At 35.0% G+C, this 27,640-nt stretch overlaps 1 protein-coding gene across 5 annotated transcripts in view; it reads left to right on the top strand.

Moving 5' to 3' along the window:
* The window catches only part of Arhgap5 (Rho GTPase activating protein 5), a 76,256-nt gene extending 53,721 nt beyond the window's left edge, over positions 1-22,535 (top strand). For all 5 annotated transcript variants that reach the window (XM_040743102.1, XM_040743103.1, XM_040743104.1 and 2 more), the window contains 4 exons: positions 8,277-8,354; positions 10,478-10,609; positions 12,579-12,684; positions 17,038-22,535. In XM_040743102.1, coding sequence (XP_040599036.1) covers positions 8,277-8,354; positions 10,478-10,609; positions 12,579-12,684; positions 17,038-17,365 — 644 coding nt within the window. In that variant the 3' untranslated portion in view covers positions 17,366-22,535. The remainder of the gene's footprint in view (positions 1-8,276; positions 8,355-10,477; positions 10,610-12,578; positions 12,685-17,037) is intronic.
* The last annotated feature ends 5,105 nt before the right edge of the window (positions 22,536-27,640 follow it).

The following is a 27,640-nucleotide window of genomic DNA, read 5'->3' as shown; positions in this document are numbered from 1 at the left end:
GCTAACAATTAAATTGCTTTCAAAAAGTAGGGACACATTTTAGTTCAGTAAAGTAAAAATAATTTATATGCACTCCTGGCTCTGTGGCATTAAAAAGAGAAAGGAACTTGTACTTGATAAACTGGAAAGCACTGTCTTGTCTGATTCATGTGACAGTTTTCTGTCAGAAATGTCACATAACTACTGCTAAGAATTCTTCCATTAATCACTGTCAGCTTTTAGTAGATGAGAAACCTTGCTTAGTTTGAGTGAGTTTCATTGTTAATATAATTAAAAACAGCATGACCATATTTATTTCAGTCACAGTTCTGACACTAAGGATAGCTGGCCACTTCAACTATATGCTATGTAATACCCAGGACGATACATTTATATCTTGTATCACATGAATATTTTATATGACATGTAGTAGGCATTTGATTAAGAAACATTAAATCCTGTTTAACTAAAATGTCTGCATATGACATTTATTTTGCTTTTACTAAAATACCTTCTTATAGCCTCAGTAATTTATAGCCATCACTTTTATGATGCCATTTATACATATCTGATTGATACTTCCTTTTTGGCTGGGGCCATCACATTTATCAGAATTGCCCTCCAGATCTTTCTTTTTTATACTTCAATGCATTAATATATTTTGAACTGCCTATTGAACATTTCTAGTTAAAATGAGATGGCTTGTACTTGACAGAATTAACATGTGATTCATCTTTCCCCAACCACCTCCTTTTGATTTTGCTTGTTTTTGTTTTTAGATTATTTCTTTGAGATCAGTGTTACTTTGCTGCATCTGTGATAAAACTCTCTCTTACAACTTCTGTTGCTATAGTAAAACACCACCACCAAAAAGCAACCTTGGGAGGGAAGGGCTTATTTCATCTTACAACTTTTGGGTCACACTCCACATCACTGAGAGAAGTCAAGGCAGGACCTGAAAGTAGGAACCTAGGGAGGAACTGAAGCAGGTTATGGAGGAGTGCCACTTACTGACTTGCTCCCCAGGCGTGCTCAGCTGCTTCCTTGTGCACCGCACACCATCTGCTCATGGATGGCACTATCCACAGTGCCCTGGCACCTCCCATGCAATCACTCTAGTGTTTATCAAGTTGAAATAAAATACTCAACACAAACACATGACCAAAAGTGACTTATGAAAGTGTCTACTTTGGCTTCGTGTTCCAGAGGTTCCATCATAGCGGGGAGGCGAGGCAGCAGGAAGCCGAAAGCTCACACTGTCGGTCACAAGCACAATGGGGAGAGAGCACATGGAAAGTGGCACAGACTTATAATCTAAAAACTGGCTTCCAGTGATGCACTTTGAGCTAACCACGTAAACATCTCCAACAGTACCGCCAACCAAGGACCAGCTATTCAGATGCCTGAGACTATAAGGAACATTTTTAATTCAAACTACATCTTTCTGAGTATTTTAAAGAAGTGCTCATACCTGTAAGCATTCCCCTTAGACGTCCTTAGCTATATTCATTGTAATCTGATTCTAAGAAAGTCACTAGTTTTTTTCCCTGAATTTTTCCCCTCAGTGACCCACAGGTCATTCAGATGTTATTATTCAGTCTCTGTATTTGTGTAGTTTTTCCCACTATTGATTACTAATTCTCTTGCCATATGTTTGGATAAGATACAAGATATTTATAACATTTGGGAGGCAGAGGCAGACAGATCTCTTGAGTTTGAGACCAGCAGGGTCTACCAGAGCTAGTTCCAGGACAGCCTCCAAAGCTGCACAGGGAAACTCTTTCTGGCAAGGGGATATTATTTAGATTCTTTGTATTTTGCAAGACTTGATCTGTGGCCTAGATTTTGGTCCTGTCTTAGAGAAGGTTTCATGGCCTACTGAAAAGACAGTATATTCTGTACCTGATAAATGGAATGTTATGTGTGTATATGGTTCTAACACTGAGTTTCTTTGATTTTCAGTTTGAACTATCTAGGAATGAGAGGGGGTATTGAAATTACTCATATTAATGCATCAGGACATACTTGACTTTATGTTCATCATTAATTAGTGTTTGCATTATAAAATTGGGGACCCCAATGTTTGTTGCATATATGTTTATAATTGTTATATTTTCTTGATGAATTGTTCTCTTTATGAATAAGGCATTGGGGGGTTGCTTTTTCAAGACAGGGTTTCTCTGTGTAGCTTTGTAGATCAGGCTGGCCTTGAACTCACAGAGATCTGCCTGCCTCCGCCTCCCGAGTTCTGGGATTAAAGGCGTGTGCCACCACCGCCTGACTAATAAGGTTTTTTTTTTTTTAATCTCTCCCGAGTAACTTCAATTTGAAGTCTGCATTATCAGATACAGAATAAATACACCAGCTCCTTTTCAGTTCCCATTTGCTTGATAGTTTCCCACCCTTTTTGTTTTGTTTTGTTTTGTTGGTTTTTACGAGACAGGGTTTCTCTGTATTGCTTTGGAACCTGTCCTGGCACTCGTTCTATAGACCAGGCTGGCCTCGAACTCACAGAGATCCACCTGCTTCTGCCTCCCAAGTGCTGGGGTTAAAGGTGTGCGCCACCAATGCCCAGAGATTTTTAGATTGTTGGTATCTTTACCAGTGAATCATGTTTCATGGAGACAGTGTTTAGATTTAGTTTTTTAGTCTCATTAGTGTGTGTGTATGTGTATTATAATTTGAAGCTATTTACATTTGAGAGACGTTTACTCATTTCTGTGATTTTGGGGGTTGGATTACTTTTCTACATGATTGGATTATTGATTAATCATTGATATCTTCCCATCAGTATTAACAGTTTTCTTGTTCAGTGTTGAATATGATGAATTCCTACCACTTAGTCCTCTAAAGAAATTTTTTTTGCCATGTGCTTATTATTGAGACATTCTTCTCAGTCTGTAGTATTCCTTTAAGTATTGTGCAGTGCTAACTTGGTGTTATTGGTATGCCTTAGTTTGTGCTTTTCTTCTCGTGTCCTTATTTATCCATCAACTTTAAAAGATAGCTCTACTGGATATAATAATTTTGATTGACTGTTGTATTCAGGGCTAGAAATAAGTCACTCCAGGCTTTCTTGGCTTTCAGGGTTGCTGATTTCTGATGTGTTTTGACATTGTGAATTGATGTCTTTGCTTTATCATTTCTTTGCTGAGTATTTGTGACACTGAATATAGTTAGGGAAAGGTTCTCTGATTGTTTAATAGTCTAAGTGCCTCTTCTGTTTGGATATTAATTTCTTTCTCTAGATTTGGGAAATTTTTATAGTTTCACTAAGTGGATTGTCTGTGTCTGTAGTCTCAGGCTTGGTCTGTTGTACAGACTCTCAGGCTTGGTCTGTTGATCATAGAGTTCCTGGTTGTTAGTCTTATTTTTCCGCTTGCTGATACTTTATCATGAAAGGTATTGAATCTGTCAAATGCTTTTTCTGTATGAGTTAAGATATTCAGGTAGCGTTTTCTTCCTACAATTTATTACATTAATTGATTTTTGTGAGTTGAATTTGTTTTCCTTGGATAAATCTTGGTTGGTCCTGATGTATAATTGCAATATACTGATTAAATTGGTTTTCTAGCATTTTGTTGAAGATTTTTGTATTTGTATTAATAGCAATATTGGTCTATGAATTTCATTTTTGGTGGTTTATCTTTGATAGTTAGGATAATCACTTTCTCTTGCAACTAATTACATAATATTTATGTTTAATTTTTTTTAATATTTTGGGATTAGTTCCTGTTGATAATTTTTAAAGGGATGATATTATAGTTAATCAGTGAAGCCACGTGGTTCTGGATTTTTCTTACTGCCAGGTTTTTATGATCAGCGAACGTTCATTACCAGTTGTAGATCTATCTTTTGAAGTTTTTCTGATTCTTCTTTAGTGACTTTTGTTAGTGTGTATTGCTAAAAATGTACCCATGTAACTTCACTTAACATGTCTGTTGGCATAGATTTTTCCTGGTATACCTTCTTGTATTTTTTGTTTGTTTGTTTGTTTGTTTCTGTTTCCTGTAATACCACTATTTTACTTTAGTAATTGGAGTCTTCTCCTTCCCCTGATTCCCCCCTTTGGTAAATTATTTAAAAGTTCCTAGCTCATTGGTCTCTTCAAAGAAACAACTTTCATAGTTGTTGATGTTGTTTTCTATTTTTATTAATTTTCTGATTTGTAATTCACTATTTTTCTAGCTTTGAGTATAGATGTTATTCTTTTCTAAGATTCTTAAAGTTAACCTTAAAATGGAGTACTTGCTTTCTTTGTTCTGTGTTGCAGGTGATTGAACTTTAGAGCCACCTAAATGCGCGTTCTCTTCTATTGAGCTACAGTTCTAGCCCAAGGACCTGTTTGTAGGGGTACACCTGCATAATTCATAATGTTTTTGGTTCGCCATGTAGGTTTAGTGAACTAATACATGATGTGGTTTGTCCTAGAAACATTCCTTGTCATTTTAAGAGAATGTATATTATGCTATTTTTGGATGTTCTGTTCTTGTTTGGTTTATTTGGCTTATGTTAATTAAGTCTTGCTAATCTTTATTTACTTTCATCATTGCTGCTCCTGTACTGCCTCTTTTATACTTGAACTCAGTTTTGTGTAATTTGCTTCTTAAATGTTGGAATGCACATTAGGTATAGATGTTCATAATTACTACATCATCTTGATGAATTCCCTCTGTTAATATTTTTGTCTTACAGTCATTATTTTCTGATAATTAAGGTAGCTACTCCAGCTTTTTTTTTTTCTCTTTGCATTGGTATATTTTTCAATCCTCTTAGGTTTGTTTTGTTGTTATTTTTGCTGTTTTTGAAACAGTGTCTTCTCTGCTACCTAGCCTGCCCTTAACTCCTAGGTTCAACTCTTATTCCTTCCTCAGCCTTCTAAGTAGCTGATACCACAGGCACTAGTGTCTTGATAAGTGTTCTGTCTCTTTACATTCAAGTGTTTGTGTCATGGTCTTGTGATGGTATCTTATAGACTGCATCTTGTTGGGGTTTTGTTTTGTTTTTTAATCTCTTAAGAGAGAAAAGAGAGTTTTACATTGTTACCAGGGGTTATAAATAACATCTTAACTTTTTTGATGTCTTTCTATCACTATATAGCTCTGGCTGTCTTAGAACTCACTATGGCAGACTGGCCTCTAATTCAGAGTTCCCCACAGAGATCCCCTGGGGCTGGGATTAAAAGCTTTCACCACTAAACCCAGCACTTCTGAAATTTAAACAGTCATGCATGTTTTGTTTCAATTATCTTTGTTTCAAAGTAAATAAAAATTCCATACAGATGTTACTTATGCATTTGTGGTATAAATACATCATAACAAAGGGAGAAGTTATGAATCGAAGTGGAAACACTATTTGACTTTTGCACTTAGATGTGTATCTTTTGTTGTTCTGTTTTGTTACTGTTAAAACTTTTATTGTTGCAGGGTGTTGTTTGTGCACACCTTTAATCAATCCCAGCACTTAGAAGGCAGAGGCAGGTGGATCTCTGTGAGTTCAGAGTGTCAGGATAGGCTCCAAAGCTACACAGAGAAACTCTGTCTCCCCCTCTCCCCCATCCCCACACCAAAAGAAAACACCTTTTATTTATTGTCACCTTGATTTGATCTGTAATCACCTAGGAGATAAATGTCTGAGCATATTTAAGGAAATTTCAAGATGAGGTCAATAGAGGTAGGAAAACCCACCCTAAATTGGGTAGAACCATTCCATAGGCTAGGGAGAGTTCCGGGCTGAGTAAAATGGGGAAGGCATGCTTCACAACCCCCACCCCCAGTACTTCCCTGCTTTAGACATAATGCAGTCAGCTGCCTTCTATTTCTGCTCATGTGACTTCCTTATCTTGATGGGCCTTATTCTCAAGCAGTGAACCATTAATAAAACCTAGTTTTCCTTAAGTTGCTTCTGTTGGGTATTTTGTCTCAGCAACGACAAAAGAACTTACAATACTCCTTCCTCCAGTTATAACATCCAAAAACATTTCTAGACATTGCCAAGTGGCTCCTGAAATACAGTGTCTCCCCTGAGAACCCCTACAAGGTGTGAAGGACCTTGAAGATGACAGGGCATTGCTAACACTGTTAACATTTACAGCTGAGTACAAGAGCATGTTCTACTGTAGTGTAATGTATAACTATCTTAGTGGTAACAGTTGCAGTTTTAAAGTGCTATGGGAATTCTGAGAAGTTAAGTCTAAATGGAGATAGCAAGGAAGGTATCAATGAGGAAGAGGTATTTTAATTGGTGTAATGATCTAAAGAACATTGTGATATAATTCATTAGGTATGTGTTTGTAAAGCAAATGAAAGAAGTAAAAACAAATCATTGGCACTAGATCTCAAAGAAGAGTTGAACATTAAATCATTAGCAGTAAGTAGCGATGTGTTCTTGAGAGATGGTAATTCTTGTTTCATGGCATTAGCATGTTTGAATCAAAAAGGAAAGATATTAGCCAGGTCTTTTTTCCTCATTTATAACTTAACTATTTCAGATTTCTACCAGAAAAATAATCAGTATTAGATAATATAAGAGATTTTATATATATGCTTAATATTATATTTTATATATATTTATAATTATTTTAACTGCTGTTTGAGACTGGCTAAGTTCAGTATCAAAAGAGAAGCAGTCAAGAATTATGGTTAAGAAACTGATGTCTGGCTGGAGAGATGTTTCAGCCATTAAAGGCTAGGCTTACTACCAAAAATATAAGAAACTGGTGGCAAGCATTAGCACATGAGGTTTTTGCACGAAATCTAATCAGTCTTAATAATAAAAACCCAGAGTTAGATATTGGTGGTGGCAGGGATAGAATCTGAAAGATCAGAGAAGCAAAGCAACCAGCCACTAGCTCTTACCTCTGCCTCAGACCAAAGGGGCGATCCTGTCTTCTCCTACCTTATACTCCTCTCTGCCCAGCTGTATGCTTCCTCCCCACCTCCTTAGTGCTGGGATTAAAGGTGTGCCCACCACTGCCTAGCCTCTAAGGGTAACTAGTGTGGCTATCTTTGCACTCTGATTTTTAGGCAAGCTTTATTTGTTAGAACATTAACAAAATATCACCACATGTCATATTTCTTCATTGGGGAAATTTTGATTTTCTTCATTGTTTCTAACTGATAACTAGGTTCTACTCGGGTGATTGATTCTAATCTCATCTAGTTGTGCCTGTTTTGGTGTGTGTGCGCTCATGTGTTTTCCTTAGTTACTCTCTGTCTTACTTATTGAAGCAGGATTTCTCAATGAATACAACCCTTGCTGACTATCTCATCCACCTAGCTAGCTTGCCTTAGAAATTCCAGTTCTACTTCCAGAATGCTAAAATTGTAGGAACACTGGGTCTCAGGAATGCATGCCAAGTACTTTATCCACTGAACTATTTTCTCAGCCTCTGATTGTAGAGTATTCAGTATTTGCTTATGTTTTATTTTTTAAAGATATGAGTTACTGGGCTGGAGAGATGGCTCAGCCATTAAAGGCTAGGCTCACAACCAAAAATATAAAGATATGAGTTACATAGAGCATGGGACATTGGTCTTACAAGTACAGGTATGTGTATTTTTGACAAGTTCATATACCTGTCAATATACAAAACCATCTTCATCACTTTTGTTTTTTCATAACTGATTTTTCTAGCCATTAGAAACAATTACTTTTTAGAATTTTTTTGCTTGTATTATAGGTAAGCATTCCTTGTTGTAGGATGTTATATACATTAAATATATCTTTTGTTTCTGCCTTCCTTCCTTCCTTCCTTCCTTCCTTCCTTCCTTCCTTCCTTCCTTCCTACCTTCCTTCCTTCCTTCCTTCCTTCCTAACATTGAGACAGAATTTTGATGTTGAGCCCAGGTTGACCTTAAAACCTCATGATCTTTCTGCCTCAGTTTCTCAAGGGCTATGATTATAGGCATGTATCACCACATCGGATGTACTCTGGTTTCTTTCTCATGAAACAGTGTTGGTTGTGTCAATGATAACTCAGTTTTTAGGAATATGACCTTGTCCTCATAAATTTTCTGACAGTAAATTTTTGTTCCTTTTATCTTCACAGATTTCTGAGAGTTGGAAATTTTTCCCAGTATAACACTTTGTAAAGCATGAAATACCTATAACCAGGCAAATGGAAAGAAATAATAGTTGTCATATGCAAAGGCCCTTACACACTGCTCTAGGAATACTAATTTTCTAATAGTTCTGTAAATTGTGATCACATTTTGACTGGTCGCTAAGGATTTAGAGTGAAGCATAATCTTTATTCTGGATATATGTGCTCATAAAAACATTTTTAATTTTTTTAGGATTATGTACTGAAGGATTGTACCGTGTTAGTGGAAATAAAACTGATCAAGACAACATTCAAAAGCAATTTGATCAAGGTAATAAGATTAAATAAAACATTGTCTTACTGTTTTCCTTATTAGAATTTTATGTTAAGCTTTTATTTGAAACTTCTTATAGAAATGGATATGGAGAAAAGAGCATTTAAAGGTTTGATTAGAAATATTAAATATATGGTAGTTGCAATAGTAAAGAAAATACTAGGCCTGGCATGGTGGTGCATACCTTTATTCCCAGCACTCAGGAGACAGAGGAAAGGTGGAACTGTATGAGTTCAAGAACTACCAAGGCTGCATGGTGAAATTTTGTATCAAAGCAAACAGGAAGGAAGGAAAGAGAAAGAAAATTATTGACTCTTGTAGAGTCTTCTTAGGAAGGTGGATATTAGGAAATTAGAAGAGAAAGTTTGAAATACCAAACTTTTAAAATACACTTAGAATAAAAGAAAAATTTGAGACATTTGAAACAGTTGTACTAAGAAAATAGAGTATTGCATCTATATTTTGATGTGTGAAGGTTAGAAGACAAAAAGAATTTATTGAAAGAACATACTCCGAATTGAAACAGAGTCTGTTATAGGCAACAAAATTTATAGGTGTTCTTTAGAAATGAGAATCTTTTTCATATGCTGAGACTGTGGTGATTAATGTAAAGCGAACATTTTGATGTTAGCTATGATGTATTATGGACAATGAACTGTTCTTACCCCTTATATTTCTAATCCAATAAGCTATCTACAAATAAAAGAATAACAGTATCGATAATGCCAGTGCCAGAATTAAAAAGGCAGTCAGTTTATTTACGATGGATTAGCAAGTTATATCAGAAGTGGTGCTGTGTAAAAGTGCTTGTTAATGTGACAGATAGCAAGTTTACACAAGGAATCCATGTATGATCAAATAGAAAGCTAAAAACTGAAAATCAAATTATTAGTGGGGAAATAAGTGAATATTTTTTTAGTCTTTGCCTGGAAAAGGCCTAAATTTGGTAGCCTAGAAAGCATAAATGAATAGCAATCTGTGTGAGAATATAAGAACAAAATGTTCAAGCATATACAGTGAATGATACAGATTAAACCATTAGTATATATATGAAAATATATTCAGTCTCTACCAATGACAAATTTTTATTTTAAGATTGTATTTATTAGCAGTGAAAGAGATTGTTGGTAATGTAGGCAAACACAATTTGTATATCTGTTTTTTAGGTACATTTTGAAAGGCAGTTTGAATACTAGAATTCAGATTCTTTTGTTTTAGAAATTCTACTTGAAGGAATTTGTACTCCAAAAGCCCTCTCACATGCGCTTGTTAAGGGCATTTGTTGCAGTATTTATAATTTTAAAAAGAGGAGGGAGAAATATGAAAGAAACTATATTTTATAATGTCAAATTGGTACAATTCTACTTTCAGTGAGGAGGGCAGAGTAATAGTTGGGGCAGTTGGGGCTCTTGGAATCAATTTAGTGGTTTTATTTTATTTTATTTTTAGTCTTGCTATTATCTGTGCCTCAGGCAAGTTAATCTTTCTAGATCTAATTTTTTTCATCACACGGTGGAGATGAAAGAATAAATATAGGGCTAATGAGATAATACTCATCCAGTAAGGTGTATAAATAGGTCATGTTTTCTGTAAGTGATCATAGAATGGCTCAATGGCTCAAAGGAAACATGCTACAAAATATAATAATAACTGTCTCTAATTCATGGGATCATTTTTTTCTGATCTGTATTTTCACACTTACGTGACTTGTTAATATCAAATAAACCTTATGATACACCTTTAGCATGTTCCATTCTTGTTCTTGATTTCCCTTTACTGATAAGAGAATTGTTTAGCCTGTTTATTTAAAACATTACAAAGGAGAGTTTAAAGGTCCAAATTAGAATTGTAATACATAGTTTGTATTGTTTCTCTTTCTGTTTTTTTATGATCTTTTAAATAGTCTTGTATATAAACAAGAAATTAAAAGAGCAGTATTATTAAAATTCTTTAATGCACTGTATGCTGATATATACTATACAGTGTTTGTGAATAAAATGCTTTTTCTCTGATCTTTATAGTTTGCTGGCCTGTGAGGAAAAGTAATTAATGAAAACTGTCTTTTTGCAGAAAGGTGCCTGTTCAGTTTACCTCTGCAATAAATCTTGATTGCCTTACAGATCATAATATCAATCTAGTATCCATGGAAGTGACAGTAAATGCTGTAGCTGGAGCTCTCAAAGCTTTCTTTGCTGATCTGCCAGATCCTTTGATCCCATATTCACTCCACCCAGAGCTATTGGAAGCCGCAAGTAAGCATAAACTTCTTTTGGGGGGTGGTGATGGTGGTTTTTGAATATTGGTTCCCAGAATCAATTATGCACTAGAGTTTATAGTTAATGTCTCACTTTATTAGAAATATGTCTTAAAAGCATCCACCAAATTTAAATTAAGTCAGGTCCCCATGAATGACCTTAGGGATATTTGTTTTTAGCTACTCTCACAGATAATGAAGGGGAGGGGGAGGGTGCACTCTGAAACCAGAAGAGTATTACTGTCCATCTTATTCCAAGGTAAGTTTTCTGCCTCCCCCTCTGGCCTTCCCCTACACTCCCTTACTTGGAGCTAGGTTGGCAGCCAGTAAGTCCTAGGATCCCTGGCCTCTTCCTTTCTCCACAGTCCTGGGATCACATGAAGCTACCCATGATTCTACTTTTCACATGGGTGCTGGAATCTACACTCAGAACCTCATGCTTGTTTGCACAGAACCTCCTAGATAAGTTAACTGCTCCTAGAAGATAGGGAGGTTTAATTACTAAGTAATTCGGGGTAGAGACATAAGGCAGACAGATAAGAGTACTTGATTCAAAGTATATTCCTACTTTGGTATCAGTCACTGAAATGTTTCTAGTATGCATATCTCATTTATCTGGAAAATGGAACCTAAAGTCTATTTGAGCATCAAGAAACCTAGTGCTTAATTTGCATTAATGGCTAAAATTAATGTGATTTCTGAGTTTTTCTTTTTAGTATAAGTCTTCAAGTTCTTTTAAATGAGATTGCTTCTTTAGTTTTATTTTAAAAGTTCTCAGTTAACTCGTTTTCTAATAAATGCAGTTCTGAGCCAGCAAGTTGTCTCTGTAGGTAAAGGTATTTGCTGCCAAACCTCACAATCTGAGTTCAGTCCCCACACATGGTGAAAGGAGAGAAACAACTTCAACAAGTAGTCCTCTGACCTCTGTCACATGTACCTTCCCCTCTACACACATAAATAAGTGAAGAAGTGTAGAAGAGAAAAATAAATTTAAAAAGAGGTCTAGAGAGATAGCTCACCAGTTACGAGCACTTCCGCTCTTATAGAAGAGCTGAATTCAGTCAGTTTTCAGCACCCATGCCAGCAGCTCCAGGTGATCCAACACCCTCTTTACTACTGAGGCACCTGCACTTGTGCAATATACCCCTCACTACAAAGACATACACAAGAATTATATAAAATTAAAAATCTTGAAAATAAAATCTCTTTAAAAAGTAAAAATTTAAAAAGACTTTCAGTATATTGTCACAGGTATAGTTAGTTGCCTTATACATACCCCCAGGTATTATCTCTTGACCAGAAACACTAGTCTTAGAACTTCCTACCTAGAAAATTCATTTTAAAGGTAAAATGTGGCAAATGAGGATTTCTAGTCCTTGGTAATTCTACCATGATATAAAGTGAGAGAAGAGAAATAAATCTTTTCCCCACTTATTGCTGTAATTTGGTTATCATGTTTTATAATTGCATAAACTTGGAAGATAACTGCATTAAATGTTTATGCTACTGGTAAAGGAATGACGAGTAAGTGCAGTGTGGATAAGTATGGATTCAGGATGTATTGTGCCTATTGCTGGTTTTGGAAGTCTTTTGAACCTGAGGGTCATACTTTTATCAAAAGAAAAACTTGATGACACATTTAAATAAAAAGTTCATATTTCAGAAATTTCATTGCAAGAATGAAATACCCAGTGCTCATTTATTAGTGTTGTATGTTACTGCTTTTGTTCAGCTGTAGGACTGAGTGGTTGTACCCATAAAGCCTGAAAGCCTTACAGTCTGTAGCTGGACTATTAAAGAGACTAACGTATTTATATGTAATTAGGTAATTCTAAATAAATTTGTAGTTGTATATGTAGAAATATATACTTCAAACACAGTCTTAATTTTTGTAGTAAATATTAACTGGAAGTTTTTGTTAGATATTTGAAAGTGTATTCATTTTACACAAAAAATTTCTTTTACAGAAATCCCAGATAAAATAGAACGTCTTCATGCCTTGAAAGAAATTGTTAAGAAATTTCATCCTGTAAACTATGATGTATTCAGATATGTGATAACACATCTAAACAGGTACTTGCAAGTAAAATGCACATTGTGTTTCAAACCTGTAACCTTTATAAGCTGGATAATTATAACTTCTACTAAGGGGGATACAAACTAAGTGCAAGGCTCTGTTTGGAGTCTTTGTAATGGTTGTCTCTATTATCTAATTCATATCTATAAAGCTTTATGATTACTATTTTGTACATAAAATCAGTGTTTGTTTAGTTAATGTGCTAGGAATCCAACCCAGGGCCTTCCACATGCTGGGCAAGCACTCTGCCACTAACTATACCCATCCCAACAATATATTTTTTCTCAGTTTTCTTTATATTTATTTCTCTTGTGTGGATTCTTAGAATTATAGTTGAAAAATGGCAGTACCCAAAATAACCAAATCAACTTATTTAGAGTTGGAGAAATTGGGATTTGAAGAGAGAAATCCTAAGTAGAGTGCAGCTCTTAAGCAGTTCACCTCACCTTATGTATTATACTGTGTTGTATACTTTGCATATTCCACATGTACCACAAACTGTCTTGTTGCCCAAAATATGGGACACTAATTCTTGTATTCATAACTTTTAATGTTGCAGTTGGAATTTACATTCAGTGTCAGACACTGTAATATTGATTTAAGATTTGCTCAGACAATGTAGTCAAACAGATGTCAGTTTGCAATGTTGTTATAATTGTCACCTTAGACAAACTAACCATTTCTGTTATAAAATGAGAGAAAGTAACATTTCATGAAGTTGTTCTGAAGAATGAATGGGTGTTTTTGTTTTCGGTGTTTTTATTTTTGTGCAAAATTTTATTTGCACAAATCCAAAGAAAAAAACCTCTTACCAAGTTTATTTAAGACATTTTTAGTGGCAATTCCAAAGAATTCTATAGAGTCATGGTGTGGCTCATTGGTAGAACATTTGCCTAGCATCTGGGAAGCCTTGGGTTTCATCCCTACCACCAAAAAATAAACTGCATTAATCATAATAAGGCCCAAATGAAGTATATTCTAATCTGTTCTTCTTAAAAAGAAACTATTCGCTAATGTTTAAAGTTTTATTATTGCTATCAGTGTGCAATATAAAAGTAAACTAGCTTTATAATCCTTCCTGGTCCCCCTTCTAAAAAAAAACTGTCAACTTGACAAATAATATTACAGTAAAAAGATAGAATTCCTCTTTTTGAAAAATGATTAATGTTTAATCACAGAATATGTGGAAGCTGTAAACCTCATTCCATATAGAGAATGGCAATGTCTTGTGAACCTATCAGCTTGAATTAAAAATGGGTGGGCGTTAGTGTACACACCTTTAATCCCAGCACTCAGGAAGCAGAGGCAGGTGGATCTCTGAGTTCGAGGCCAGCCTGGTCTACAGAGTGGGTTCCAGGACAGACTCCAAAGCAATATAATGAAAAAGGACAGGGCAGAACATATTCAAAGAATCATAGTGCTAGTCCAACTTCAAAGTGATCTTAAGTGCTGTATCCAGGAAGTGTGTTTGGGTATGTACAATAGTAAATAGCACAGGCAAAAGCATGTTTGATGTATGAAAAACACAAAGAGAAGCTTATTTGAACTGACCAAAATAAGGATAAAGTCAAGAGATAGAGAAACAATGCCAGGTTATGTCAAACAGTACTGTTCATATTATAACTCATGGACTAGCTTAGTCTTTATAATAATAAATCTTCACTATACATACTATTTTTTGCTAGGAGACAGCACTGCTTTATGGAGAAAGCATTGTATGATTTGCATTCTTTGTGGTCCTGAGAAATACTATAGATAGAGCAGAAGCTATTCAAACTTCAGTTTTAAAAGGAATACTCTCCTGCACATTTCTAGTTTTCTTTTGTATTGCTCTGATAAGTGTCATGTCCAGAAGCAACTTAAAGGAAGAAAGGGTTGATTTGGCTTATGTCATTGAAGGTGAAGGCAGAACAGGAGCTGAAGCAGAAACCATGTGCCTGCTGTCTTGTTCCCTAACTGCTGCTCGGCTCATTTTTTTAATACGGTCCAGCACTCTTTGCCTAGCAATGGTACTACCCACAGTGGCACAGTGGCCTAGGCCCTACTACATGAATCTTCAAGCAATAGAATAGCCTACAGAGTACCACAAGGCAGTCTGTTTGAGACAGCTCCCTTAGGTAGCTCTAGACTGTCAAGTGATAGCTGAAGGTAAGTAGGAGCTACTCTGTAGCACAATAGGCTCTTTTGTTGCCACCACCCTCTCCTGCCCTGTCCCTTTTCGACACCCCCCCACACACACACCCATTCTCACAATACTAGGGATATGGCAGTGAACAAATGGGACTGGGATTCCAGGAAAAAGACATACCTGTCATACATCTCTTGGGCAGATTGACAAGACTGTAAAGTTATCTTGTAGAATGATTCCTTGATTACATTCTTCCACTCTTCGTGTCCAATGAGTATCAAGTCCATTTTTCTAATTATTTTTCCACTTTCATTTCTTTACCAAAACTTTATTTACTATTTCTTACTCAGGAACTACTAGTGTTAACAGTTCTTTGCCAGTGTTTATTCCTATCATCCCCTGACTCTAATACCAAGAAGATCTTTATAAGACATTTTTGTATAAAGATTTTTTAGGGTTTTTTTTTTGCTTATATATACATGTCTGTGTGCACATGTGTTCCTGATGCCTGTGGAAGTCTTAAGTGGACAGCTGTTCTTTGCAAGAGCAACATGTGCTCTTAACTGCTGAGTCATCTCTCCAGCTCCAAAGATTTTTCAAGATTAAAATAGTACTGTATCTCTTTAGGACAGACTCTAAACTGATTAACACTAGTAGTTCTAAGTGATTATACTTCCTTTCCCCAAAAACAGCATTTTTGCTGAGTTAAAGTATTAATAGCAGGAGTATCAATTTGTGGTACCCACAACAGCAGACATCTGAGAATTCATGAGGAATTGTATGTTATTAGGCTTCACCACAGACATAATAAATCACAAACTTCAGGTTTGTTTTAACAAGCCCTCACAAGGTTCTGACAAATACTATAGCCACTGTTATAACTCAGTTTCCCTTCCTTCCTACCACTCTTCCCACATCCATTACTTTTGACTTAACCTTAAACTCTAACTTGTCCATGAGGCTTTCCCTGGCCAACCTAACGTCTAACAGATACAGTACCTTCAGTTAGACTTCATACTGTATTCTTAACTTCGTGGGTAGTTCCAGAGCGTAGCTCTTCACATTGTATGTACTAGCCACGTACTGTTTATTAACAAATGGTTGACTTTATTCTGACTGTTCAGTTGAGTCTCTTTTTAAGTGGGAATGGTGTGACTTTTTCATCACAGATCACCGTATTAGCCTACATATTTTACAGTAGGTGAGTGATTACATTCTCCTGCTCTGCTGCCGACCTCTGGGCGGTTTTTCTTCCTTTTCCTTCCACTGCTCAGGCTGACCTGGAACTCATTATCCTACTACTTGGGCTTCCTGACAACTGGGATTACAGTATTTCACTATGCCCATTTTGAAGGGTTTCTTTATGTGTGAAATAAGGGTCGAGTAAACTCCTAGCTCACTTAATGTAATAATGTATAGTTTACAGTCCAAGGTTTGCATCTTACATGTCTTGCTTACTAGAGATAGTGGTAGACGTTTTTGCTCACATATTTAATATTCTGACTATTTGTAAATTGATGTTAAATTGTGAGAAATTTTGAAGTAGAGTATATTGAATGTTATCTTTAAGATAAAATTTTAACAGTGTGTAAAATAATGTTTTTAAAAAATTGTTCATAGTGTGCTAGGAGTTGACTTTCTTGAAAGTTAAAAAAAATATTCTTGGCTGGATAGGCTATGGCAAGTTTTCCAAAGCTGTTTTAAAAGAGATAACATACCCTGGTTTTTGGGTCTCTCTGTGTAGCTCTGGCTGTCCTGGAACCAGCTCTGTAGACCAGGCTGGCCTTGAACTCAGATCCACCTGCCTCTTGTCTTCCAAGTGCTGGGATTAAAGGTGTGTGCCACCACCTCCTGACCCTGATTTATTTCTTAGTCTCCCACAGTACTTTAAAAATTTGCATCCACAGATAGAATTTGCTGTTTGGAAAGCCATTAATGTTTGTCACTTAGCCTTCTTAACCCAGAAGAAAAGGATTGTTTTCAAATTGAAGAGACTTCCCTATGTAAACCTTTAAACCCTGGAATGCAGCATCTTTTAGACTGTATGGCATTCTCACAGGAATAGGTATTCATTGGTCTCTTGTTTTAGAATATAATTGAATATATAATGCTAAGAAAAATTTAAATTTGAAGATAAAATTAGAATAAATGGTAAACTAGCTTTGTTCTATAATTTCAATGGGTTCTGATTTCTTTTTTTCCTCCTGTTTCATAATTTCAGGGTTAGTCAGCAAAACAAAATCAACTTAATGACAGCAGACAACTTATCCATCTGTTTTTGGCCAACTTTGATGAGACCTGATTTTGAAAATCGGGAGTTTCTGTCTACCACTAAAATCCATCAATCTGTTGTTGAAACGTTTATTCAACAGTGTCAGTTTTTCTTTTACAATGGAGAAATTGTAGAAACTACGAACACTGTGCCTCCTCCCCCACCTTCAAATCCAGGACAATTGGTGGAATCAATGGTACCACTTCAGTTGCCGCCACCGCTGCAACCTCAGCTAATCCAACCACAATTGCAGACAGATCCTCTTGGTATTATATAGATAGAATGTGACTGCAAATGACCTGGAATTGGACAAAAGCAAATCTAGACATGCATGTTTCAGGGTTTAGTAGTATATTTCATGTTTCATACAGATAGTCCACAATCAAAATGACAAGACATTTTCTCTCTGAACTATATGGTATTCCCTATTCACTTACATTACAGATCTAAAACCGTGGTAAGCATGACTGGAGAGGTTTAATTTTTATAAACAAAAGATAGTTATAAAAATGCAAAGCTGCTGCTGCATGCAACCTTATTGCAATCAGTTTATCATTCCTGTGGCAATTTCTGTCACATTATATTGTGAATAAAATTTTTCTATAGAAATTAAATGATTTAAAAACTCATATATGAAACGTTTAATGCTTTCAGCCTGCTTTATGGCTGGTTTTGTTATTTGATGTGCTAATTTGGGAATTTAATTTACATTCAAGCAGTCTGTAGATAACTAAAGCCCAGTTAAGTATTTTATAATTTCAGGTTACTATGCCATGCTTGGGATGTTGTTTGACAGAAAGAAAAAAAATACATGTAACATATTTCACATTTCTGCACCTTCATCTTCTAAGTAAATCTGTGGATGATTTGATGAGGAGTGAATGAACCTGTTTCTTTTACTCACATACCAAGGACACACTTGTGGTTTAAATGAGTTGATAATGTGGTATAAAGGATAGTTGTCACCAACTCATTTCTTTTTGATCTATAATGAAAAATACATTTTGTATACGTTAATTCTGTAAACAGATGCATGTTCAAAAGATCTATGATGGTCTTGTAATCTTAATCTAATATATTTTAGATATTTTAATTTTTCCCTCTTGGGGAATACATTTAGTATAGTGTAGAAAAATACTTCATGACATTTTCATATAAGGTTATATAACTTTTCATACATAAACATGAAATTTGTTGTAGAAAGTTCTTTAAACCAAACATTTAATCTAGGACTTCAATTTAATCTGTTCCTTGAATCTATTTTTATGTGGCCCTTGAGAATATATCCCAAAAAAAATCCATTGCTAATATAGCAATAAAAATACTTTGGGTACTGACAGACTCCTTGGAGTATGTATATATAAAATCACAAACTTGTATTCATATTCTTTCTGTGATGTGTTATTCTACAATCCAGATGGCTTTTGCACCATTTTTTAAACCAGTTTCCTCCCCCCCCTTTGATGTTGGTACCAGAGTTGCTATAAATGACTGCTGCTTTAGAGGTTAAATTTTTGTTAGTGAAGATACAACCAGAACACTAAATTATGATAAAACTTTCTGACTGGATAATAGGTAAATTTAGTTGGGCTGTATTCAAAATTATTTTATTATCAAACCATATCATTTGTTTTACTGGAAAGAGGAAAATGGTTTGCTTTCTACTGCTGGGTCATATTTTGTGTAGTAAAGAAGAAATTCTTTGGTCAATATTGTAATCTTTATATTTCAACCTTAAGGTTTCCTTATTTGTATTATAGTAAATCGATGATTTTGAGATTCAAGGCTCCTAAGAGTTTGATTTGCTCCATTTTGTCTTAAAATAAATATTCTTTCCCAATTGTTGTATCTTAGGTATTGTACTTCCAGTTTCAACCAAGATGTCAACATGAACCAGGCTACTGTTGAAGTACATGTATATTATAAATTATCTTATTTGTGTTATACTCTTACATGTTATTATCTTTTCTAAGAGAACAAAGTCCCTATTATTCCTATTGCAAAGCACACAGGAATTAAGAAAGTACAGTAATTTTTAAAAAAGAATATCCGGTAAATGTAGTATTCTTAACTTGTTCTATATTACTTATACCTATGTCTATATAGCTTTAATTTATAGCTGTCAGTTTAACATTGGCATGTCTGGCAAAGAAAATTAAACTTTAAGAGTTTTATAAACTGTTTCTAGGTTGCTAAAGAATTTATTTTTCTACTATATATGGTATAGACAAAGCATCAACTATGTACAGGAAAAAAGCCTGAATATTTCTGTTGGAAGTAGGCTTAAAAGAGAATTTTCAGAACTGTTCATATCTTTGGTTCATTCTGTCCTAACTTTACTATTGTAATATGTGAGTTCCAGTTTATTTAAGCTATTCTCTTTGATAATGTGTTAATTTAACATTTACATTTAGAACTATTTTTGTTATTAAAATTAGCATTTATAAGTTTCCACATTAACTACTATAACACCTTTCCAAAAACTGATCTCTTACTTTTCTATGCATTCTATCATTGATTTGACACACTACATAGTGAATCACTTAAATATTCTACATGTGGTTCATTTTACTAGTAAGCTACAGATATTGAAAATTAAAGTACGGTTTAAAGATCAGTCTGTTACACTGACTTGTGTTTGTTTTTGGCCAAGGGTATATAGATACGTTCTTAAATACTAGAAAAGTAATTCTAAGAGGAGAATGACAGCATTCTTTTTTTTTACTTGCAAGTCACTGCAACATTTCACTGTTTAGGGACACACATATACACATGTGTATATGAGATTTAATGGGTTAAAAGAATATAGTAGATAGTCTCACAGTTATGGGTAAACATTAAAACATTTCACAGTATTAAAAAGCAATTACATCTCTACACGTTGCCATTGTTTCATTTAAATTTCAGTGCTTATTCCAGTGTCGGGTTCAACAGTATTTAGATAAACAATATAAAGAAGCATAGAGGGGTCTCTGTTTCAGACTTTGAGTAGGGTCTTTTGTTTGTTTGTTTTTATTTTTATTTTTTTTAGAAGTTGAGTTTTGTTCAATATGTGCTTGTCATGGTGTATTGATATCTTAACAACAAAATTCCAGGCACAATATTTTTGTTTTAAGTGATGTTTTTAGTAGTACTCCCCCCCCCTTAACATTTACAGTGTAAATACTATAGGTAACAGTGTTTAGTCAAAAAAGCAGCTCTTATTTTCCATACTATATGTGAATATTAAAGACTTTTTGGTTGTTTTGAGTTACTGAAATCTCATTTCTAATATCTTTTAGATATAAACAAAGGGAACATTTGAAATAAAAAACTTAGGCCTTAGCTTCCATGATTATCTTTAGTTTTTTTCTAGAGTAATAATTGTGATACTGTTTGTCAACTGGGTATAAATATATGTATATATAATTTTTTAAAAATCAAGTCATTTGTTTCTTTTTATAGTTAATATAATTTTATGCTTTATCCAAATGATGCTGCAGTAATTTAAGTATCAGTAAAGCTTCCAATGTAACGAATGCTTTGAATAAAACATTAAGAAGCTGTGTATTTTTAGTTAAAGTTGCTGATTTTTACCATCTTGCTGGTAAAAATCAACTAATTTTAGTAAAATAGGAGCATTTAAATTTTTATATTAATATAATTAAATTTTTACTGGGTGGTTTTATTCTTGGACTTTCCTTATACCGTGAAAGGAAATAAAAAACTCATTCTGTGTGAACTTATATGTGAACATAAGTTTTTAAAAACAGGAGGGACTGAAGATATGTAGCTCAGTTGATAGAGTGCTTGCTTAGCTTGCAGGAAGACCTGGGTTCATTCCCTCAGCACTACGTAAACCAAGCCTGCTGGCACACACTCCAGTTCTAGCACATAGGAGATAGACGCAGATAAAGCAGAAAATTGGAATCATCTTCACTGCATAGAGATTTTGAACACAGCCTGGAACACATTAGACCCTGCCTTTTAAAAGGGTCAAGAAATAGGAAAACAAGAAAAAATGTACAGGTTAAACATATACATGAATCTGGATTTTGGGAGGCATTCTTTGGAACAACTGGAAATATTCTTAAACTATTCTAGGTAGAGCACAGGTATTAATACTGGAAAATGTATGTTTTTGCTTTCTCTTCATGGCTTAAAAGTACCATACCCTATAAGTGTATGCTATCAGATTCTTCTGCGGGTCTGGTGAGTTCTCTTTGATTTGAGTCTTTGTTCATATCTTGGATTTGAATTCTTAGCCTTTTTCACTTTCCAAGTACCTGAAGGTAAAGATAATGTTTAATTGAGGAAGACACCATTCTTTAAAACCATTTTCTTCAGGCAGCTGAGATGGCTCCGTAGTTAAGAACATTTACTACCTTTCCAGGGACCCAAGTTAAGTTCCCCTCACTCAGATCAGGCTGTTCAATCAACTGTAACTCCAGCTCCAGTGGCTCTGACACGTTCAATTCTTCACAGGCAACTGCACTCCCATACACATACCCATACCCATAGATTTAAAAATGAAAAAACGCACCAAAACAACATGATAGCATCTGTATGTTTCTACCACATATTCTTACATGCAATGCTTGGCAGTGATACAAGTACTAATAATTGTTTTAAAACAGTTCAATCTAACTTTAATGAACTTGAACAAATCTTCACTATTTAGTTGACTCATCATCATCCTATATACTTGATTATGCTGTAGACATAATATGCTATTGTTACCTTTTTCTGAGGGATGGAGATATGAAGAACTATAGAATTTCATATTCCCATTTTAATTGAACGGTGTAAAATTTGTCTTTATGAAAATGTTAATGGTAGCCAGAATGATTTTGATAAGCCCGTGAATGACATTAAAAGTTGTTTTTATATGTTACGTATTAAACATAATTTTAGTCCTTGAAGTTAATGAAACGTTGACAATTCTTGTTTACCAGTTGTTAGAAATGTTAAAACTTTCAAATATATGTTTGAGTGTATATATACATATGTATATATATTTCATATATATATCTATAAGTAGCTATCAGAGGATTTGTGGTTGAAAAACCAAACTTGTTATTTCCCCATAGTGCAGATGTTTTGTTCAATCTTATTTTCTTGAAATAGTAAAGTTGCTCTAAGTAATTTAGTAATGGTCCTCCTATCAGAAGTTTGGTGTTCAGTTTAAAATTTATTGTTTTAACATTTTTCAAATTTATTTTATATTTTATTTCAGCATCAGTGATAACAGATTTAGCATCTGATTAATGAGATCTTTTTACATTCGGAACTCTTAGTTTTTCTCCTGATTCTCGTTATTAACTTTGTCCAAATAAATTTAGGTGTTCAAGAAGCAGATGTAACACTGCTTCCTTAAACATGACAGCTAAGTTCAGAAACAATGTGTATTACTATTATTATTGTGTAGTACTCCGAATTACTTAAAAATAAACAGAAAGCCAGCAGGATCTTCCCAGGTTTACGTCTTAAAATTTTTGCTTCTAAAAATGTTGCCATTTGTTGGCAGTCAAGCATGCCTGTAAATGTTTATTTTTTTTAATTGGAATATTTTAAATGAAACTTTCTAACGGTGTACTTTTAAAATGCAAATTGTTTCATCTAGTACTTCATTTACAGAAGAACCATTGGGTTACCTTAAAATTACTATTTTCATGGTGTAGACTAGGAATGATCAATTTCCCACCTTAGGAAATCAGATAGTATATTAAACATTTCAGGCCAATTGATCGCTGGAGCACTACTCATCTGTCTCCATTACTCTTGCGTGTAAGTAGTTATTAACAAAATAGAAATGAATATGAGTGTTCTAATAAAATTATTGGCCAGTAGAATTTATTTGGATGATCACTGGCATAGATTGTTAGTAAAACTAGAACTTCCAGTCTGTTTTTGTATCTGTATGTAATAATTTATTGTTAATTCTTAACACAGATTGAAGTAAAATTTTACAGGTGACATTGATACTTACCATTTTTCCATAGGAAATCGTCTTTTTCAGTTGTAGGAAATAAATAAGAGCTCTGTATAAATGTTGTTATTTATATTATGAATAGTGACTTAAAAGACTTTTGAGGTGGTAATTACATATCCACATAGTGTTCTAATGATTATAAAGGTATATGATGATTAATGAGTGGTCTCCAGTATGCCTCGCTCAACAGATAGTACTCATATTCCTGTGGGAAGTCATGGGAAAGACAATCGAGCAGAGTATTCAGGAGGTGTGTTTTTACTGGACATTGGACAGGTAAAAATGGAGAAGAATATAAATGTAATTGTAGGGAATTAAAGTACCTCAGTATATATAATCAGTAGAGAAATTATGTTGCATATAGAGGGAAAAATCACCAGGAGATAATATATCTTCCTCACAGCTGTGTTCTCGCTGGTCATAGCAAAATAAACTTGATGACAGATCACAGAGTTCACTCTTAGAAAATGGATACATTGGCCATGGAAAAGCCTTTACCCAGAATTCCAAGGTGAAGAAAATCTTACCTGCTGAATGAAAATGGAATCAACTACAAATCAAACTTCTTATATAACTAGCTTCCAAAGTAATCTCCAGTGATTTATTCTTGGAATTCACATTGCGTATGCCTCCTATTTTGTTGTCCTAGGCTAGTCTGTATAACCGTGTGTGTCTTCTGTGAACATGAGGCACCAATTGACTGGAAACAAAGCTAGAATTGGGTAAACATGTTCGCTTTCTCACTTTCTCAGTCAAAATCCAAAGGCTAAAGCAACAGTGAAATTACATCTTTATTTAGGATTCAGTGTCCAACAAAAAATATGCTTTGAATATAGCCCTTTTCAGGCCACTGAGATGGCTCTGCTAGTAAGGGAGCTTGCTGCCAAGTCTGATGAGTCCTAGAACTCATTTGGTCGAAGGAGAAAACTCCTACAAGTTATTATCTGACCCCTACCCACATGCCACCAAGCACACACCCACACATGCACACAATTCATATCCCGTTTGGATTAAGCAGGTTTTTTTGTATCAGTATACTTTAAAGAGGTGCAGACCGCTGCTTCATGTTGTCTGAAGTACGTACAAGAAAGAACATCAGTTACTCTGGGAGAAATGGAGGAAATACACAGACTGAAGCTACAATTCCAAGTTTACGGGTATCCATGTGGCTTTGCAAGTGGACCTTACTAAATCTTTAAAGGAGTAAAGCCTTTACTAGAACTTAAAGGAAATACTGATTTGATCAGACCTGCATAAACGATAACAAAATTCAGCAAAAAATATAGTTGTAGGCAGTCTCATTCATGAATATAAATGGAAATATTTAAATATTTCATAAAAATTATAATTGAGTTAATTTTGAAAAGTTAACCACAATACAGAATAAAGGAGAAATTTGTAATTATGTCACTAGATGAGTAAAAAACGTTTTATTTTATGTAGTTATATAAATACTATCAGCTGTTGTTGCCATGCTGTTTCACAGAGCCAAATATAAGACAAAAATGCGTCACTAGATATGCAGGATATTTGGTCATAATAAGAGGTTCAGTTCAGCAGGATAATGCAGTTGTAAACTACTGTGTCCTAAGGAAGGTCTTTTGAAATGTGCTGCATATTTTGTCACCTCCTACAAACACAGTACAGTGTCTATTCAGCTTTTTATAGCCTTTGAAGGCAAAACATTGTACACAAGAGCATCTCAGCTTTGGCACTGTTGGCATTTGGACCAGATGGTTATTTGTATAGAGAGCCATCTTGTGCATTGTAATATCTTTAGCAATATCCCTGGCCTTTAAAAACAGGATTAATGCTATTAACACTCTGTCTACCCCAAGAGCAAAGATCCAAAATGGCAACAGATTTTCCCTAGTATTTTTTACAGAACAAAACCATGGTTTAGATCTAGAATATATCTACTTTTGAATTCCATGACGTATAACTACAAGAAGCTGCTAGATCCGAAGCAGTCAAGGAAAGTGTTCAGAAAAATGCAAGTTTGTGTTCAAACAGCTCTCTTACTTGGACTGTATGGTGTAGCCAACCATTTTGAAGAGGTCAGTGTCGGGAATGATATAATGAATGTATCAAACGCCCCATGGAAACATGCAGTAAGTACCTGGAACAATACCACATTGTCTGAAAAACAGCTACTGGCATGTTTCTGGAGACAGAAGAATACCTGACAACCATGCATCTTGAACTGCCAATAAAATGAGTTTTGTAGACGTCAGTGCAAACATTAGGCAGGCCTAGCAGTAATCCATTGTGAAAAGATGATCCATCTGGGATAGCACCATCACCTACCTACCCTGGTTATACCTTTCCATCCCTCAACTTACACCTATGGTTGTGTGAAAGACCCTGCATAACCAGATGGAGAATTGTTTTTTGTTTGGTTTATAAACTAGAAGCATGTCTTTGATACCTAAACTAATTCAGAGGCATACTGCTACTGGTTATTGGTTAAGTCAATCCAGGAGACAATATACTTCTGCCATAATCAAGCCAGGGCCCAGTTACCAGAAAAGTAAAGACCACTTAAATAGCTTTGATGCTTCCAACTTGAACAAAGTGCCCAATCCTAAAACGTACCTTGCTTATGTTTTCTTAAACACCAATAAAAGCATCAGCCTGATGCTATCCCCTTGCTCCTGTTTTTACGTCCTGGCCATCCCGATGTTTTCCCTGTGTACCATGTCTCTCATAAGGATGCATTTATATATATATATACATATATATGTGTATATATATATATATATATATATCGAGGGCTGAAGAGGTGGCTCAGCCATTAAAGGCTAGGCTCACAACCAAAATTATTTTTTAAAAAGTATTGAAAGCTGAAAGATAAAAAAAAAATCACACAAAGGAAAATTCATCAAAATAATGATGGAAACTTTGCAAACCTGGAGCAATGCACTCCAAGTCCTAAAAGACTGATGCCCAGCTTAGAGTAATATACCCAACAAAAACTATCCCAAGGAGAAAGAATTTTTCTAATACAGCCTAAAAAATATATCCAGCAAGCTAAACCTAAGAAAAATACAGGAAGTAATATTTCAAGCTGAAGGGAGAAATGAGCATAGCAGAAAGACTGCAAAGAAAGAAACCAATATTATTAAAACAAAGTATCAGCTGGGCAGTAGTGGTCCATGCCTTTAATCCAAGCACTCAGGAGGCAGAGACTGGTAGATGTGAGTTCCAGGTCAGCCTCATCTACAAAGTGAGTTCCAGGACAGCCAGGGCTCTTAAATAGAAAGTATCAAAAAGTATCACTAAACACAACAAAAGTCAACACTGTGTCTACAGTTGACACAGACATTTCAACAATATCAACACACAGCAAAGAAATACAGAATATCATAAGAAAAGATTATGAGGAGATTGAAATAGTAATAAAAAAAATCCCACAAAGAAAAGTCCAGCACCAGATAAATTCACAGCTGAATTCTACCAGACTTTCAAAGATTTACAGCCAATCCTTCTTACACTATTTTTTAAAGACAGAAAAAGAGAAATGAGAAACAGGAGTACACCCAACCTCTTACAAAGCCGGAATCACTATTACCAAAACCAAGTAAAGATACAATAAAAAAAAAAACTACAGACCAATGTCCCTGATGAACATAGATTCAAAGATGCTCAATAAAATATTTTCAAACTGAATACAAATGTATATAAAAAAGATTATACACCGTGACCTGTAACATAAAAAATAAAAAGACCCATAGACTGATAAAAGGTTCCAGCTCCAAGCTGAAGATCAGAGAAGCAAAGCAGCCAGCCACTTGCTCTTAAACTCTACCTCAGACTGAAATGGGTGATCCTGTCTCCATGAGACTGCTGCCTCTCCTCAACATGGAATCTCAGAATGCAGCCTGAGACACTGGTATCTAATTCTCTTTTAGATTAATTCACTCTAATGTTGCACTGGGTGGCCTTGGAGATCCATCTGCATTTATCTTCTGAGTCCTGGGATTAAAAATGTGTTAACTATAGTTAACTAGTGTGACTGTGTTTGCATTTTCATTGTCAGTGGTTTTATTACATCATACACAATATATCAACACAATGACCAATTTGACTTCATCTCTGAATTGCAGGATGGTTGAACATATACAAGTCAATAAATTAATAAACCGCATAAGCAGACTTAAAGGCAAAAATTGCATTGTCATTTCAATAGATTTGGAACAAGCCTTTGACAAAAACCAACATGCCTTCATGATAAAAGTCCTAGAGAATGTAGGGATAGCAGGAATATATCACAATGTAGTGAAAGCTATATATGAGAAACCCACAGTTAACATAATCCTAAGTAGAGAAAAGCTTGAAGCAATCCCTCTGGAGTCAGGAATGAGACAGGGATGTCCACTGTGGCCACTCCTTTTCAATACTGTGCTCGCAAAGTACTAGCTGGAAATTAAAGGGATATAAATGAGGAACGAAGTAAACTATCCCTATTTATAGGGGACATGGTACTACCATACATTAGAGATCCTAACAAATTCAGCAGTGTGACAGGATACACTAAAACTTGCACAAATCAATAGCTTGTCTATAAACCAACAGCAAACA

Source organism: Mesocricetus auratus, unplaced genomic scaffold (genome assembly GCF_017639785.1).
Source record: "Mesocricetus auratus isolate SY011 unplaced genomic scaffold, BCM_Maur_2.0 Super-Scaffold_15014, whole genome shotgun sequence".
NCBI lineage: Eukaryota > Metazoa > Chordata > Mammalia > Rodentia > Cricetidae > Mesocricetus > Mesocricetus auratus.
This window is presented reverse-complemented; position numbering and strand designations above follow the sequence as displayed.